General features: G+C 50.4%; 1 protein-coding gene across 2 annotated transcripts in view; it reads right to left on the bottom strand.

The window, feature by feature from the left end:
- The window catches only part of RNF128 (ring finger protein 128), a 43,891-nt gene extending 25,993 nt beyond the window's left edge, over window positions 1-17,898 (bottom strand). Inside the window, exon 1 of one of the 2 annotated variants that reach the window (XM_029997137.1) lies at window positions 17,493-17,898. In XM_029997137.1, coding sequence (XP_029852997.1) covers window positions 17,493-17,898 — 406 coding nt within the window. Of the gene's footprint in view, window positions 1-2,881; window positions 3,385-17,492 lie in introns of those variants that run through there. The other variant, XM_029997136.2, reaches the window with a different exon arrangement.
- Between the last annotated feature and the right edge of the window lie 314 nt (window positions 17,899-18,212).

An 18,212-nucleotide genomic window follows, 5' to 3' on the forward strand; every position in this document is an offset into this window, starting at 1 on the left:
TACTTCTGTCGAGTACAGGCATGTTTAAGTCTCTAAACAAGAAAGTTGCTTCAAAAGCCAAGCTTGACAGCCCGAGAAAAAAAGCACACTGTACTTTTAGAAAAGCTTCTGCTAATAACTTTGTGTTCTGTTGCTACCAAAGTTCTGCAAAGCAAAACATCTTGTGCCATACATTTTATCAAAGCCCACCCACGGGGACCTTCCTTCTCTGCCAGGCAGATGACCGCTCCCATGCCCCGCTGCGGAGAGGAGAGCCCTGGGCACCGCTGCAGCAGGCGGGAGGAGATGCTACCCCAGACACGCTGGGCGATGGGAAAGCCCCGAGGCTTAGCTCCCGCTCGCCCCAGCAAAGCCACCTCCCGCTACTTCCCACTGCCTCAGCTTGGGGGAAGCGCTCAGCCTTGTTTGGTTTCACTTGATGGCTACGATAGCCCAGTTAAAGCAGAAATGAAGCCAATTAGGAAACCCAGATTTTGAAGTCACCGTTAGCACGGCTACAGCCGTTACAGCAACGGCGGGAGTTGTAGTTGCACAAAACCCATTCTTTAATGAGCAGGGCTACCTTCACCACTGCCTCCAGAAGAGTTAGAGCATCCAGTGCCACCGATAGAGGCCAGAAGAGGAGACCCATCCCAAAGCGCAGTTCAGCAAAGGGCAATATGACCAGCTCTTAAGTTTGAGCTCAGCCTACAGCACTACACCTCATCAGGAATATCCTGCACTTGGCAAAACGAATGAGGCTGATTACTTGTAGCTTGCTTCCTCTCGGCTGTGCTGTGTTGAAAGCCTGCAACGTTTGTCAAGTTTGACCGGAGAGCGTTGGCTCCCAGCAGGGGCATGGGGCAGGGGTGGCCCAAGCACAGCATGCCACCAAAGTCCCCTGAGCAGAAGGAAGAGCTTCGCTGTGGGAAGACGTGAGAACAGGGACTCGCAGATGACCGCAACAATACAAAAAGATAACTCAAGTCCAGAGAGGAAGAAAAGGGAGGGTGGGACAGGAGAGAAAGTGAGGGACTAAAAGAAGGACAAGGAATAAAAGCAACAGCAGCAACAAGCTTAGCCCAGTAATTGTGCTAGGACATGGCAAGGAGGAGTCACACAGATGAAATAAGCAGTTTGACAGAAGCTGTCTTCTCCGAGAAGTCCCTGTCCTGTTTGCCTACAGTTCAGCTGGGAAGTTTCAACATGCCCTCGAGCCTGTAACCCATCATGCAGGATAATCGGGACAGCTAGAGCCACTCTGACATAAATCCCTCAGCAGAAAGCTTAAGGACAGTATGGGAAAGAAGGGAGCTCCTGTTGGAGCGGGCCCTGCAGAGAACAGATGGCACATTTCAAGAGGTGGCTCCTAGCAAGATTAAGATGCCGTAGGTCTCCCAGCGGCCAGGATGGAGGAGGGGGCAGGAGCACCCATACCTTCCCCTCAAGAACAGGTTCAGCAGTGACCTACCCAGGTCAGCAGTGCCAAAGGAGCTCCTCTGAGAGCTGCAGAATAAGGCAGGCACACAGTGAACATGGCTCAGGGCAGAAATGCTCCTGTCAGCTCAGCAGGAGAAACTCACCCAGCGATAGCCAGACCTCGATAGCATTTGTCAGCAGATGATTTGATTACGTAAGAAAGCTCTGCCTCAGAAAGGCCAGAGCCCATCCAGATTGTACGTTTTAAATTCTTAAAGCGGAATAGACAGTCATACAGCTCATTAAGGTTGCACACAATGTTCCTCCAGAGGCAGCTACCGTTTCCTTGTCTCACCAGCACACTCACCTCTACCACTAACAGACAAAAATCCCCTCCACCCCTTCTAAGAGGGGTACTGCAAGGATATAATTATTTTTCAAACCAGTCAAAGCTCTAAGACTCACTACTAATTTTCACTGCTGTATTTCTCTCCAGAAGATGTGGCTTCCCAAAGCAGCGGCACTTAGCAGAATACCAACACGCCATGAGGTGGGCACGCATCAATCCAACAGCCGAGGGCTGGACAGAGCCACCAGAGCCAGCTCCCGCTGCCCCACCGCGGACGGGGCACCTGCTCGTGCTGTTACCAGAAGGCAGTCCCACAGCTTTCAGCCCAGGGCTGTTTCTCAGGAAACACTAGCCTGAAATACAGCCAAATCTCAGTCTTCATTTGAAAGATGGGCAGTTCAGAAAACAAAAACACTGCTGGCAAGTAGGAGGCTTTCTACAGCGGGAGAAGAGAAGCGCTGTCATCAGCCTCTGCAAAATGGAAACAACCTTTAAAGGTCTTTAGCCGCTTGCATTGAAAGTGGCATTTTGCTTGGTGAAAAGTTACCTCTGGAAGAGTCTCATGCTTTGCCCGTTTCTGAGCTGGTTAGTGTGCAGGACGTGGGGAAAAGCAGTGTCTGACCATGGAAACCCAGCCTATTTCACTGCCCAAATCTACTCCACAGGCTTTACAGGTTTTAAAACCTCTGGGCACCTACCTGGTCATGCTAGAAAGCCAAACCGGAGACACTATTCCCACCTTCACCCCAGGCACCGCCAGCGCCGGTGCCCAGCCTACCCAGGCCAGAAAGCTCAGGCAGCCTGCTCGCCTCAACAACAGCAGCCTCAGCTATCAGACATGGTTACTCATTAATCAGAGAAAATTCAACAACAGCAGCTCCTTGAACAGCACCGACTAGTCCAGGCAGAAACTCTTCTTGTGCAGGAGAGTCGAAAAGAAATTCCAGTCTCTTCCCGCGCAGCAAAGCTGGGTATGTTCACCGAGGGCTGAATCAGCTGGGGCTTAACCCGAGCCGTGCCCTCGCACCCTACAGAGGGGAGGGAAGGAGCAGCTCCCAGCGCAGGGACCCTTCTTTTTCTAAGCCCCCCCCCCCCCCGCTCCCCAGCGGCTTGCCGGTGCCCGTAGCGGCTCACCGTGGTGGGACATGGGCAGCACCTCGTTGCCGGTGCCGCGGTAGTTGTAGATAACGGCGGCGGCCGCGCCGCGCTCCGCGGCCACACGGATCTTGTCGGCGAAGGAGCAGCCGCCGCCGCGCTGGATAAGGGCGAGCCAGCCCGGGGAGCTACCGGTACCGGCCCCGGTACCGGCCCCGGGCGGGGGGGCCCCGCTGAAGTTGGTGCGGGCGCTGCAGGCGTTGAAGGAGTCGCGGCCGTCGGGCAGCACCAGCACCCCCGCGGCCGCCTGTAGCGGCGAGTCCTGCCCGTACAGGCCGCTTTCGCTCGCCTCCCAGCCGCTCCGGTTGCGGTCCCCGCCGTCCTCCCACGACACGTTCAACCAAGCGGTCCACACCGCCGCCGCCGCCCCCGCCCCTCCACGGGGACCCGGCGGCGGGGGGGCGAGGCAGAGCAGCGCGGCCAGCGCCAGCAGCGAAGCCCCCGACGACATCCCGGCACGGCCCCGCCGCCGCCGCCGCCGCCGCCTAAAATCGCCGCGGCCCCGCCCACGGGGGAGGAGCGGGGCCGCCCCCGCCGCCGCACGCCCCGCCCCCCCCCCCGCCCCGGGCGGGAACCCCGCCGGGAGTCCCGTGTGTCCCCCCCCCCGCAACCGGCGCCGGAGCGCGGATCCCGCGGGGGGATACCCACCGCGGTTGCGGGGCGGGGGGGGATATGGGGGGGGTGTCCCTCTGGCCGGGTCGCCTCCCAGGGCAGTGGGTCACTCGCGCGGGTCGCCCCCCCCCCCCGGCTGACCCGTGAGAAGTGATGGTTCTTGCCGACATCGCGTCTCAGGGGCGATGGGTGACACACCCCCCCCCCCCCCCCGGAGACGTCCCAGGAAGGGTGGATCACCCCCCCCATCACCTCCCGGCTCGGTGCGTGACCCACCCTCCTCCAGACTGCCACCCCCGCAGCGGACACAGCACCAGGGCTCCCAGCGGGACTGTGGGACCCCCTGAAGGGACCGAGCCCATGAAGGGACCGAGCCCCTGAAGGGATCGACCCCATGAAGGGACTGACACCCTGAAAGAATCGACCGCCTGAAAGGACCGACCCCATGAAGAGATTGACCCCATGAAGGGACCGACCCCATGAAGAGATTGACCCCATGAAGGGACCGCCTGAAAGGACCGACCCCATGAAGGGATTGACCCCCTGAAGGGACTGACACCCTGAAAGAATCGACCCCCTGAAGGGACCGACCCCCTGAAGGGATCGACCCCATGAATTGATCGACCCCATGAAGGGACCACCTGAAGGGACCAACCCCATGAAGGGATCGACCCCATGAAAGGACTGACCCCCTGAAGGGATCGACCCCCTGAAAGGACCGACCCCCTGAAAGGACCGACCCCCTGAAGGGATCAACCCCATGAAAGGACCAACCCCCTGAAGGGATCGACCCCCTGAAGGGACCGACCCCCTGAAGGGACCGACCCCATGAAGGGACCACCTGAAGGGACCAACCCCATGAAGGGACCGACCCCATGAAGTGATCGACCCCATGAAGGGACCACCTGAAGGGACCAACCCCATGAAGGGATCGACCCCCTGAAGGGACTGACGCCCTGAAAGAATCGACCCCCTGAAGGGATCGACCCCCTGAAGGGACCGACCCCCTGAAGGGACCGACCCCCTGAAGGGACTGACCCCCTGAAGGGACCGACCCCCTGAAGGGACCGACCCCCTGAAGGGACTGACCCCCTGAAGGGATCGACCCCCTGAAGGGACTGACCCCCTGAAGGGACCGACCCCCTGAAGGGACCGACCCCCCAGCAGCGCCAGCACCCGCCGCCCAGCCGCGACCCAGCCCGCTTCGCGCTGCCGAGTTAATATTTGCTGCCACTCAGCAGCACGCAGCAGCAGTCCCGCCTGAAAAGGGTTTGTAGAGTGCGAGGATGGCTGTGTTAACTCACCGGCCACTGTTCTCCGTGTCGTTAGACATACGCTATAAACCTGCCGCTTCAACCAAAAACGCCTTTTTCAGTTTATGTATTACTTGTGTCTGCACAGTTGATTATCACTTGGTCTATGTAACTCGCAATGAACCATCACATTTCTTCAGGGCTCTGCAGTTCCTTTCTGGGCAGCCGGTTTGCATTCAAAAGTCCCTCGCTCCAGCGCACACACATCTTTGCTAGGTTGTCCCGCATCAGGCAGTGCGGTCAGAGTGCTTGCAGGATCACGCGTGACACGATGGAGAGGCCTTGCTCCTTCCAGCTGCTCTGCGGGAATTGCCCCCAGCACCGGGAGCCACTCAAACACATCCCCAAACGGCCACGTGTCACTACGCACAGGCTGGGTCTCCGGGTGGGAGCCCATCGTTTAGAAAGGACTATTCCTGTGCAGTGATTACGTGGCACAAGATCAGCTTCTGCCTATGCAATCGCCGGCAAAATTAGGGTAAACACAGAGCTAAAGACTTTCTGATACGAGTCGGCACCACCGCTTAGTTTTTAATGCAGGCGTTTGGCTGATTCTGAATCCATGCGGCTGATAACCCGATAGCTTGGCGTCGAGCCGTGGCGCACATTTTCCTTCACTTGCACCTGTGCTAAATGCAGGACAACGAGCGTTACGCAGTCAAACCCGACTCGGGTTTGAATGACTCCTTGGGGACAGGGGCTTCGAAACCAACGCGCTCCACTGGCGTCCACCCCTGCCAGCACGGCGGCTACAGGTTTTTGCAGGACTACAGCAGCGTGCAGAGCAGGTAATGAAGAGCAGATGAAGCAATTTGCTAAAGATCAATATTGCTAAACACGCAAAGCTTACTAAGCGAACTCTTTTGTCCTACCCTAAACAAACCCCTCATTTTCTCATTCCACATCTAAGTAGACAACTTATTTCAACAGTGACGTCTCTAGCTATAATAAGAAGTATATCTGTAAGCAAGCAGAGACATGGTGGTGTTTTGAAACCTGTTCCACATAGGTGCAGGGAACAGCTTAACAACACTCTGAAAATATAACCAAGCTCTATGCAACTGACAGCAGCCAAACCGCTCAGCTTCAAATGCCTCCAAAGCTTTAGGGATGTTCAGCTCTGGAGTTTTCACCGAGACAAAACTGGACCAAAGACAAACATTGGAACCTCCTCGGGATACAAAACTTCCTATAGTTCTGGGGGGTTTTGAGTAGAAGGCTTAGCCACAGTCTCTTACCCTTCCATACGTTATAGTTTGTAACGCGATGATAATAAAGCGCCAGCGTGGGCGCAGATGTTGCAGCTGCGGGCGGGTGCGAAGGCGTTTCGGGGGCAGGCTGCCGGCGAGCAGACCTGCCCGGCGTCACGGCGGCTCTGTGCGGGGGCACGGCTGCCCATCAGCTCCGGCCCGGCGTCGCGTGGTGGTAACTAAAACTTCACCGCTCTTCGGCAACTGGTGGGAAATGCGCGGGGTGTCCAGGCTACCGCCCGGTGGCAAAATGTCCACGGCGCATTTGGTAATCTCACCAAAATGAACACGGAGCCTAAACTTGAACTTCTCGCTGCGCAGCGCAGAGAGCGATAACGAGGAACAGAATTGCTCTAAATGTGATTGCGGACGTTCTGCTCCCATGGCATTATTCTGGTAACGAGTTTCTGACCCCTTGCTTAGGCAATGTTTCCACTCGCTTGAAAATAACCGCGTAAGCGAACGGCGGGCACAAACAGAAACCTTGTTCACCGTGCCTGAGGAATTTCTCAGCCTAGCAAAGCAAAGGAAGCCGAGTGTTTGTATTGGGGCAAAAAAGCGGACGCTTGTGCTGACGGTGGTCAGTCCTTCCGAGTGAGCACTGGGAGACACCAGCCTTGCTCGGCTTGGCAGGGAAGCCACTTGCAAGAGGCCAGCGGTCCCTGTGCATCCCGGCACGGTTAGCAGCAACGCCGGGCCAGCACAACGGAGAGGAGCCGGGTGAGGCGGCTGGGACAGTGTCAGAGCGCAGAGGGACACCCCAGCAGAGTTAAAACGATACGTTTTAAAAACAGCATGCCAATTATACCCATTTTAAGCTGCCTATCTCGCACTGAGAACTTTCTGGGCTCTCATTCATTACATCTTTTTCCAGAATGATAATTAATAAACAGATGCACTGAAGTGCATCCTTTACTCGTGTTTGAAAAATGTGGTTTGTCTGGTGGCTTTCAGCTCAGTTACCTGTAATTCACAACAGAAAAATTGGGTATTGAGTAGCAACTAAAAATAGTCACTGGTAGCAGGAAGCCTGCAGGGACCAGGCAAGAGGAGGGCTAATAAGGTTTTTTTTGCTGTTTTGGGGGTTTTTTGTTTGTTTGTTTGTTTGTTTGTTTCCTGCCTTTACACAAAAAGCTGAGATTTTATAGTTTGGAGAAAGCACATTTTGTTTTGGAGAAAGAGGCCAGACATTGTAGGGGCTGTGACATGTAGTACGACGTATTAACAAGTAGTGCGACTTACTTCTGCTACATTTGTTTGTGAGAGCTTTCTAAAAGTTTCTGAAATTAAAAGCACTGTAGCCCATGAGGACTACAGGTGTGAGAATGATAGGGTAAGCAGCATTAATTGGCTCCCACAAAAGCAGAAGCAGAATTACATCTAAAATAGGTACAGCATGATGGAATTTCTGGCATAGATCTGATTTTTTTAAAACCTTAGAAGATTTTTATTATTTAAAAACTTATGCTGTATAATTTTGCTTTTCATTTTTTCCCCATGGTTACTGGTGGAGGCTCTGAGACGTTCAGAAAGTAGGGCATGACTTTCAGATGAACAAAGTGAAATCCTGGAAATGCTGTCACTGCCTTCTACAGGGATGGACCCTGTCATTATCTGTAGCTTTATCTTATTGGAGTAAATATTTAAACATCTTTTTTCAAGATTAAAAAAAATGTATATGTGTATGTGTAAATGTTGCTTTTTAATGTCAAGCCAGATCACTCAGGGCATCTTGCTGATGAGAGATTTGCACGTTTGTGTCCTTCAAAACTGGATTTGTTTCTCATTCAAGTACCCAGCTCTGGATCTCTGTCTTTGGAGGAAAGCTCACAAGGACACAAGAAATCTCTGTTAGGGCAAAACATTACCGGGGCCAGCACTGAACCCTCCAAGTGCTGCGTATGGGTCTGGACCATGTCTCTGGGCCTTCTCCACTGACCAACGAAGTGGAAAGGAGAAGCACTTATGAAAATGGAAAAATCAATCAAAAGGAGCGCCCTAAAATGAAACCCAGAACTGAATGTCATGGGACAAAAAAAATCCATGAACAAACGTTACCCTGAATCACAAGTTAAAGACAACAGATGTTGCATTTCCTTATTCAAGACCAGCTCATGTCCATGACCAGCAACGGAAGGGGCTTGGCCAGGTGACTTGCTCCAGCATAGGCAATGCTGTGGGCTAAAGCATCCCAAGTTTTTAAACTAGCTGAAAAAAAAAAAAAAAATTAAGGTATGAGAATGGAGCTTGTGGTGCTTTGCTGCTTTACAAAGAGGACAGTCTCAGGCCGGAGGAGGCGAAGAGGCTGGAAACTTCCCCTGATCCTGCCTGCGGGGCTTGGGAGCTTCCAGGAGAATCTGAGGTGACCCTGGTGACTAGATGCAGAAGACACACGGAGGTTGCCAGTTTCAGCTAAGTTTCACTATGAATTTGGGAGCTTGTCTGGCTCTAACACAACTTGGAAACTCCAGCCTACACGACTCTGTTCACTGGATGTGGAAAAAAAAGTGCGTCAGATCGCCCTGTGCGCTGGCACCGAACGCTTTCCCTCGGCTAGCCAGATGTGCGCAAAAGTCCCCGGTGCCAGGGAAGCAAACATTGTTTCTCCATCTCTCTGGCACGGAGGGACCAATTGTTGTCACAGCACTACATGTGTCCTCTGCTACCCCAGAGAATATGGGTAAAACGCTGTCAGCAGAGGCAGGAGCTACAAAAGGGATGGATGCTCATGCACTGACCAAAGTTCGCATGCACTCTTCCTCCTGTCAAAGACACTTGCAATTTCACGAAATCATGTTTTCCATCTTTCGTTTCAAAGGAAGTTTGTTGCTAAATAGAAATAAGCAATATCTAGGAGATGCAAGCGAATTAAAGTGAAGACAAAAGCATTCCCCACAGGTGACCACAAGGAGCCTTGAGCAAAAAAAAAGCATCTACAGTTCCTCTGAAAAACTAAAACAAGAACAAACAAAAAAAAAACCCCAACATACAAGAAAGGCCAGAACTTGCCAGACAACACGTCCTTTTGGTGTGTTTTGGTTTCACATTGAGCTGAAGCATGATGCTACTCAGGCCTGTTGATTCAGTGGTGGTCTTTATTCAGTGACAGTGGAGTTTCCAAGCAGGGGACTGAATCAGTGGTTTCCTTCCCCTGCAGTGCTTTGGGCAATCTCCATCCAGCCTGGGGACCGAGATTTTCCATAGAATGCATGTAATGCAGTTGACCAGCTGAGGAGCATCAGGTGACTGGAAGTCTGAACACATCCTCAAGAGCAGAACATACGGACGTTTGGCCCTCTGAGGAAGAAACGAGTCCAAGTCAAAAAGTTTGCCCTTTCTGGGTTTGTTTGTGCATATGCACAAACTACGGGGCAACAGATCGCAGCTACTCACAGAAATCAGTAGCCCAGCCCTGCGAAGCTTTGTCATCCAAGGTACAAGCGTGCCTAGTTTCAGTTCTGACTTTATCTCCATCAAATCTGCTCAGGTCTCTGTGACAAGCCCTCACTACATCCAACAGGGAAAGCTTAGCAGTGACTCCGGCTGGTCCTGAAATCCTTGTTTACAGAACCGCGAGCCGAAGGCAGGAACGCTCTGAATAGGGGCTTTTAAGATCACAGAACTGTAAAAGCTCAGCTTTTACAGCATAATTAGGACGTCAGCATAATTAGGACGTAAGTTGTGACAAACTTCAGCGAGCCCAGTAATGTCAGCGGGAGCTTTGCCAACAGCCTCCCCAGGCCAAGGACTTGCCAGGCTCGCTCCCTCCTCCCTTCCACCCCAAGGGCTGCCGGCGAGCCGCGAGGGGCGTCTGCCACCCCACGGAGACAGAGCCCCGGAGAGGAGGACACAAACATCAGGGCAAAGCGTGCAAATGGAACAACCAGGAAGGAGAAAAATCCTCTCTGGGAAGGCGTGTGAGATTTACGGTTTGGGTTCCTGGACCCGGCTGGTGGCTGGAGGGAGGTTACGGGATCGCCCGAGCTCCCCGAGGTCACCCAGCAGCAGGCAGCCGTCACGGCTCGCAGCCAGGAGCCGTCGGCGCTCGCTCCCTTTCTGAGAGGGCTGTGGAACTGTCCAAACCACCGATCGGCTCTAGACTAAACGATCTGGTGTGGGACGTACTTTTTTTCTGAGATTTAGTTTTGGCACGTGACTTCAAAGCGTGAGAGGCCTGAACTGCGAAGTCAGGAGCTAGAGGCAGCGCTCCTCGCCGCCCCAGAGGACGGAGACCTCGCACGGCGGTTTGGCCTCAGCGATGCCTTCCAGTGTGTGCTTCTTTCAACATCTCCCTCCTTGAGATGGAAAAAATTGTGAACCACAGACGGTTTTTCCTCTGCGCCTTTTGCATCTTTGCTCAACCCATGCAAGGGTGCTCACGGCCACGGCTTGGGGAGAGGGCAGCCCACTGCCTGCAAGCTCTTCTCCAAGCGTGAAAAGGACCATATTCATAGCAAATAATGATATTGATAGATCTCTTCAGTTTGTGTACAAATACGATTCGTATATTTCAGGCTTTTTTAATTAACATTTTCACTCTTCTGCGGGGATGCACATGGTAATGCACTTTGATGCACGTGATCCTTTAATGGATTTACCAACCCATCTGGAAAACTGCACGGAAAGCAGCAGTAGATTTTAACTGGAAACGGTGACTACTACAAGCAGATTGATGGCCCATATTAAAAAAATATTCTGAATAACTTCCAAAATAACTACTTTACAATATTTAGGATTAATTTCTGAGTGAGATAGTAATAAATGCACCTATAAAAAGGTGGCGTAGCTTATTGTACACTTGCTGGCCTAACATTTCCATGTTAGGAAATGGCACAGTCTAGAGTCCACTGAAATCAAAGGAAACACTTCCACTGATCTTGTGAGGTTTAAGATTTTTTTTTTTTTTTCTGGAAAAATCCTGTATAAATCCTTAGTTAGAAAGCCAGCTGGACTAGGAGGTAAGTAGACAGGACAGTAAGTTGCACTAAGAATTTTAAAGGAAACAAAAGGCTGATCCCAAAAGAGACAGTGAAATTGGGGTCCAAAACGTCCTCTGAAAACCTCTGATCAGTTGCTGCTTCGATCACCACCAAAATCTGAAGTTGGCTCATTTTTGGTTTGGTTTTCAAAGGAAACAAGGTATGCAATCATCTAGTTTTCCTTTCTGTCCTCATCCCTCCTCTTTCCCCATCTCCTCCCCGCAGATAACTTTCCTGCTTGCCTACACTGATGACCAATTTCAGCCAGCCTCAGCTGAAAGCTTGGAAAATTCAAGGAGAAGTTTCCCACAAGTCTTTTACCATCAGCAGCTGGTTAGAGGACCCTCAGGAGAGGCAGAATCCTGAGGTTCAGCAACTCCCTGGCTGCCTTTGCCCAGGGAGAGGCCCGCCTGCGAGGCAGCGGGGTTTATTAATTTGAGGAACAAGGAAGCAAAAGGACTCTCAAGGTTGTGGTGGGAACAGAGGTGAAATCAGAGGGACGGGAAGGGGGAGTGCAAAAGGTATATTGCATGCCAGCACGGCCTGCAGCTCGGGGATCTTCAAGGAAGCAAGAAAATGGGCTTGAAACCTCTCAGGTGATAAAAGGAACCAAACCCAGCTCTTCACCGGTGTGGGTGAGTGCACCGAGCTCCTGGAGGAAAAGGTCTCCACCACACCCTCTGTGCTTCACCAGGAGGGACCGTCCCAAACCACGGCGAGAGACAGCGCATGAAACGCTTAAATCCAGCTGGGTTCCAAGCTCTGAGTCTTGGCCTGAGCCTGAGCAAAGCCCCGAACCACAGGAGCCTTCGAGGAGATCAGAATTTAAATTCAATTGGTCTCGAGGATTTTCCTCTTAGCTATTTATGCCCAGCTCCTCGCTCGGGCGGTTACACTCAGGCAGTTTGTGGTTTGCCTCGTTGGCTTTCATCCGTCCTTCCGAGGTGTTTCACAGCGGTGCCGGTGCGGAGGCACCAGGAGCTGACCCTCCCCAGCGCACTCTGCAATCCCCCAAGGACTCATTTCACTCATACCTGCAGGTGACCATCAGGCTTCCAGCATTACTTTTTTTTTTTCTCTTTTGGGGTTGTAACAACTAACACAACCTCAACTGCAATGGCCTGACCGATAAGAGAGGTGACACTGACAAGTGATCGAGGAAAGCTGTGCATGTTCTGTAACATATTAAAAGCTTGTAATTAGAAGCCAGATTGAGTTACTCAATTAGATGCAAATATTTCTTTTGTTCTTTGTTTCCAGCAGGTTAAACAGAGGATGCCGCCTTTCTCTTTTTAGGGGAAATGGTTAGCCAGCAGGTTGGCTTCTTTTTCTGGTTCTAGCAGTTAAAGTTTTGCAAAGCCTCTCCTGAGCTTTGCTAAACAAGGAAGCTCATGAGAGAGCCACGCTGTGGTCCCAGGACAAAACTTCTGCTGTTTTTTCCACAGAAGCAGACTCTGGGCTCCCTGTGTATGTTCACCACCAAGTTTATGGATGAACAGGTAGGTCACAGTATGTAGTCACCTGAAATAAATGCAGTGCTTATCACATTGATTACCTTGGAAGCTAAAGAAACCATACTAAATGCCAGCGTGGTGAGGTCCTGGGCTTTGCTGGCTCCATATTCTGGGGGCTCTGGAAAATCCCAGACCTGAACGCAGCTCCCCGGCAGCCTGCGCTCTGCGGCGGTGAGCACAGCCCGCAGCCATTTTTATGGCTGCTCGGGAGCCTTTCTGGAAGGAAAAGGCTGTCTGCTCTGGAGACGGGACAGTCCAACCCGGCTCTGAGCAGGGCAGATGTCTCCAGCTGCCCAGGGCCGTGTCCGGTTTTTGAGTAGAGCCTCCAAGGATGGAGACTGCACAACCTCTCTGGGCAGCCTGCCACACCGTTCAACCACCCTCACAGCGAAGACGTTTTTTCTTATGTAATTTCTTGTTTGTGCCCATTGCCTCTATTTCTTTCACCGGGCACCACTGAGAGGAGCCTGGCTCCGTCGTATTCACCCTCCCTGGCTCCATCAGGAATTTGCACACCTAGACGAGAACCCCTCAAGCCTCCTCCAGACGGACCCGCCGCGGCTCTCGCAGCCTCTCCTGGCTGGGACGGCTCCGGCTGGTGAAGGGCTCTGTGCTTCACCCTTCCTGCCGCTGCCCTCCCTGCGCCCGCACCTCTCCATCAAAGACACGAAGCCACTTAGACAATTTTCTCGGACGATAAACGGAGGAATTTAGTCCACACTACGAGAACGCTGACTTCACAGAGGCATCTGGACTGCTGTTAGCAGAGCCACTTACTTTGCAAGGAAAAAATGAAAAGGGAACCTCACGGCATCTGCTTTGCATGGATGTTCTGGGAAGTTCATTCATTTTCATGTGCAGGTCCCACAGGCTGTTCAAAGCTCGGGCAGAGAGCCCGGCTTTTTCTGTGGGAAACTGAGGAGATGACTGAAAATGTGCTGTAAAACAGAAATGATTCTGAAGATGAAATAAGCAATGATATTTTAGAGAGTTAAGATGGGGAACCTGAGCAAGATTTTATACCAGCTTTCAAACCAAAAGATAAAACCGAACTCCACTGTCAGGCATTTAGCCCACAAGTTTGTAATAGGTATTGCACCAACAGCTAATAAAACCCTACCTCAAAATACTGCTGAGATAATAAAAGTTAGACTTTGTGGCTACAGAATATCCTGGAAACAAGTTAGAAGGAAACACAGATCCACAACAATTTTTTTCAATTAGTCAGGATTGCCGACTATTTCTATTGTACAGACAAACAGATACCTGCTTGCTCCTGTTGTACAACAGTTGTGCTAGGGTACTGTTCTTCATGAGTCTTGGAGGCGTTAATAGTTCCCTGTCACCGGGTCTTAGTAAATCCCTTGGAGAAAACTTTTCAGAACACACTTGATATTTTAGCTTAGCTGCTATATTGGACTAGGATCCAAATGGCAGCCATAACGGTGTTTTAATTTTATTATTCTTTGTTTTTATGCTATCGCCGGTCTCCTATTTTCTCTTGTAAACAAACAGGAAAAAAAGGAAAAAAGATCACAGTGACAAGAGGATACAGCCCTCTACCGACCCGTGCCAGCACTGCTCACAAAGCATGGGCCCGAGCCAGCTGCTGGGTGACTTTGCAGAGCACAATTCTTCTGCTACCCTCTGTGGTCTGGTATTTGTTACTAAAAAAGGAGCCCCAAAATATCTTGTTTAAATCTGGCTAGGTTTCAAAAACTTGATAATTCCTGGAATTTCCATTTAAGTTTCAAGGAGGGGTGCTGGAAAAATGTTGTTACAGATGCATATTCCATTTCCTTTCCAGCGAAAATCAAGCAAGTGCTAGAACTACTAAAAAAATGACATTTTTCTTCTAGCAAAAGCTTAGTCTCTGTACCATTGGATCAATCTGACTTTGTGCAAATAAGACACAAACACCTGCAGAAAATCTTTCAGATTAAAGTAGAGCATTTTCCCACCAGTGGCTTGTGTAATTGGAGAGGAATGGGAAAGCTGTTTCTAATATCTTGACCTCTAAAATTTTCCGTAGTAAAAGCTATTATATCAGTTTTATTGTATGTGTGTGTGCGTGTAACAACAAATGAGTACCCAGTAACAGGTAAAACTGATGACAGGTAAAAGGAACTGCCCTCCAGGATGAGGGAGGAGTCACTAAGAGGGGAGTTTTTTCTTTGTTCCTTCCCAGCAACTTTAAATTACCAACGTTTCCTGCACTCCTGGACTTTGCCCAGAACAAACTATTTCATTGCTGTAAGACTGGGTGGGTATTCTACCATGTGAAATACATACATAATATTATACTGTTGTAACAGAAAATAAGGTTGTCTAGAAAGCTATCCAGAAATGAATAATTTTATGTTAAAGTCAGCAGGAAGGGAGGAGGTCTGCGGGAAACAACGGCGGTTTTCCCCAACATCGGGCACTTTTAAGATTCAGCTGGACAGGGTGCTGGGCCATCTTGTCTAGACCGTGCTTTTGCCAAGAAAGGTTGGACCAGATGATCCTTGAGGTTCCTTCCAACCTGGTATTCTGTGATTCTATGAAACTGCGGCCAAGGCCCCAGGACCTAATAAATAACCAAGGCGATGGGATTCCTGTAGCCCTGCGCAGTAGCAGGGCGATGCAGACGGATGACTGAAGATGTCAGGACTGGCCCCAGCCGAGAGCCGGCCGATAACCCCAGGCTCTGCTGCTCCTTGTTTAATCAGGAGCTCGCAGATCGCCGGCAGCAGCAGGGCAGATTTTTCTCTCGCTGCTCTGCAACCGGGCGTCTCATCTCCGAAGGTCCCCTGCCCAGATGGCAGAGAGGATTAATTCCCAAGTGTCCTCAGACCTCTCTGGGCGATGCCACCATTGGCAGATTCCAGCCAAATAGGAGATTTCCTTCCCCAGCCACGTGAACAACCCTACTGTAAAAAACTAAATCATCTCCAAGCACTCTTTTGCTCTAAGCGCTGTGCCGCAATGACAACCCCTCTCCCGGGCTTTTTCTATTTTACCTAAAGAACGTACGGCTCCACACTTTGCACTGAGGGAAACAAATACAGAGAGAAGATGCTTCTCCTATGTTGATTAGACAAAGAGCTCATCTCGCTGGACGTTTAACATGTGTTAAACCATGTTTAACACGTGACAACTGCACTGATTTATAAACCCTCTTTGCCACCAAACAGATCGTAACATCCACTTTAGTCCTATAGGACGACTACAGGAAATAGTCACAAATCATAATTTGTCTTAGAGAAAATTAAATGAATTAAATTAAGAAAGACGGAAGTTCACATCTCATGAAATACACTCTTGGGTGATATATCTGTTGCTTTCAAGATTTAAGAAATCTTGTTAGTTTTAGAAAAAAAATATCTGAAAATCTAGGGTCTGCTTTCAGAGCTCATCCTAAATAATTATCTTATTTCTGGAGTCTGGTCTAACTGTTGGGTTTGTGACATCCCAGTTACCCAGCATGTCTAAACCAGATTCCATCCCATTCTCCTCCGCTGACCGAGGGAACGGGCCGCCCTGCTCCCGCCGTGGGCCAGCTGGGGCCACCACCGCTTGCAAGAAACGCAGCTGGCACCGATTTTGCAGCTACATAAAGCCAGTACAATTCTTTCTTTATTCACCCAGTGCTAGTATGAGCTGGCACGCTCCAAAACCAAATAAAAAAAGCAAGTTAATCTGAATCTTGACATGCCAGCCACTGAAGTCTAAATCGCCTTCTCCAGAGGTAGAACAAAAGCTTTGGTTTATCAGCTACACGTTTCCAGTAAAACGCTTAAGCTCTGTTTGCAAACACTAGCTCCATCATGATACCAGGACAGTCAAAGCTGTCTGTGTAGTACAACAAGCCGCTGCACTTTCAGTGCTGTACAGCACATTTTTTCTTGGGTCGTGCAATATCTTGTTTGGGATGCCTTTTCTCTTTTTTGGAGCTGAGCCTCACGCGATGGTTAGGTTCGTAAAGCACCTGTGACGCTCTTACAGGTGCATAACTGAGACTCGGAGCCAGCCTGCCCAACAGCTGGTGTCGGCCGACTCCTGTGAACTGCCCAGCTGTGGGCTCCGCCGCGAGAAACTTCCTAAAGCGGCAACTCCAACCAGCACGGGGATGTGATCACTAAAACGCTGGCTCATCTCCAGGTTAAAAATTGCTCAGTTTGCTCACAAGATCAGACAAGCAAGACTTACGCCGAAGGATTCCTAGTGCAGCTCCACCAAAGTATATTTCATGGAATTAGCTACGTATACATACGCTTTGTACTTAAATGCTTATTAGACAGGTTGACCTAGAGGAACACACGCAGAAATAAAAGCCAAGCAACACAGTATCACAGTTAGCTTCTCAGTTCTTCCCTAATGACACATCCATAGCTGTTAGGGCCAGAATGGGTGATTACAATCATTTTGTCTAACCTTTCATTAAGGAATTAGGGAATCCCAGAAGAGGCTGAGATCAGCCACTATTCAGAAAGGATTAGAACGATTTGGCAGGGGCGGGGGGAAGCAAGATCTGGCTTGTAATCTGCAAAGCATATAGCTATGGTGCAGACGCTTGTAGGCTCATTTGTGTCCTCCAACCTCAAAAAATAAACTAGTGCCTTCAAAGCAGACACTACGGGTTTCTCTACATCACTGTCTAAAATAATTTGCGTGCTGTGCAAGTAAAAAATTACTTACTGAAGTACTTACTTCAGAGACCCACCAGTTTGGCTGCACTGTACCAAGCTCAGAACCTAACCGGAATATTTCTTACTAAGCACTGAAGTCAAAACTCAAATTGCGTAATGCATTTTCTTTCCCACTGAATTTCTCGATTAAAGCAACAGTCATCCACAAACACAACTGCTTCCTTATAGCCGGTCCTGGACCAAACTTCAGAGAAATGATCAGGTTTCAGCGCTTCACGCTGTGATACTCACCGAGATGCGACATCAGGACGATGCCTTTGCCTTTGTCCGGCGCGTTGTAGATCACAGCTGCTGTTGCACCCCTTCTGGCTGCCACCTTAATTTTTTCAGCAAAACTGCAATTCCCTCTTTCAATCAGTGCTATCCACGGCGGTTTTGTGACGGTGAACTGGGTGTTTGCGTCGCAGGCTTGAAGATTAGCAGATTGAGGAATGCCCACAAGCCCCTGAGCACTCAGCAGAGGAGAATTTAATCCATACAGACCACATTCGCACTGCTCCGACACAGACCTGTTGCTAGTGCTGTTGAAATAGAATAAACTTACAGAGGCCCTCACGGAAAATGCCTCTGTAGGCTTGAATAAAATACTAACAACCGCCGGGAGGCAGAAAAACCTGAACTTATCTGCTTGCTTCATTGCTTATTCATATAAGCACAAAATGTAGACGTCTATAGGTATTTTCAGCTGGTAGTGGTCCTTGTTAGCCCACAGCCTGCTGAGGAGTCTGAAATTTCAGTTCCAGCAGGAACTTGACACCAGCCAGGTGAGTCCTCGAGGTGCCAGTGAGCTTATCGGGAGTGGGGGCTGGGATGGACACAGGTGACACACCTGCCTATTGTGAAGTAGAGGTGCAGGCTGAAGGACCTGCAGGTAACCTTTGGCCCTAACTTTCCGCTCCTTCTTCACGAAGCATCGTTCTCCCCCTCCTTCTCTCCCATTACTGCACAAAT

This window comes from Aquila chrysaetos, chromosome 21, assembly GCF_900496995.4.
Source record: "Aquila chrysaetos chrysaetos chromosome 21, bAquChr1.4, whole genome shotgun sequence".
NCBI classification, from domain to species: domain Eukaryota; kingdom Metazoa; phylum Chordata; class Aves; order Accipitriformes; family Accipitridae; genus Aquila; species Aquila chrysaetos.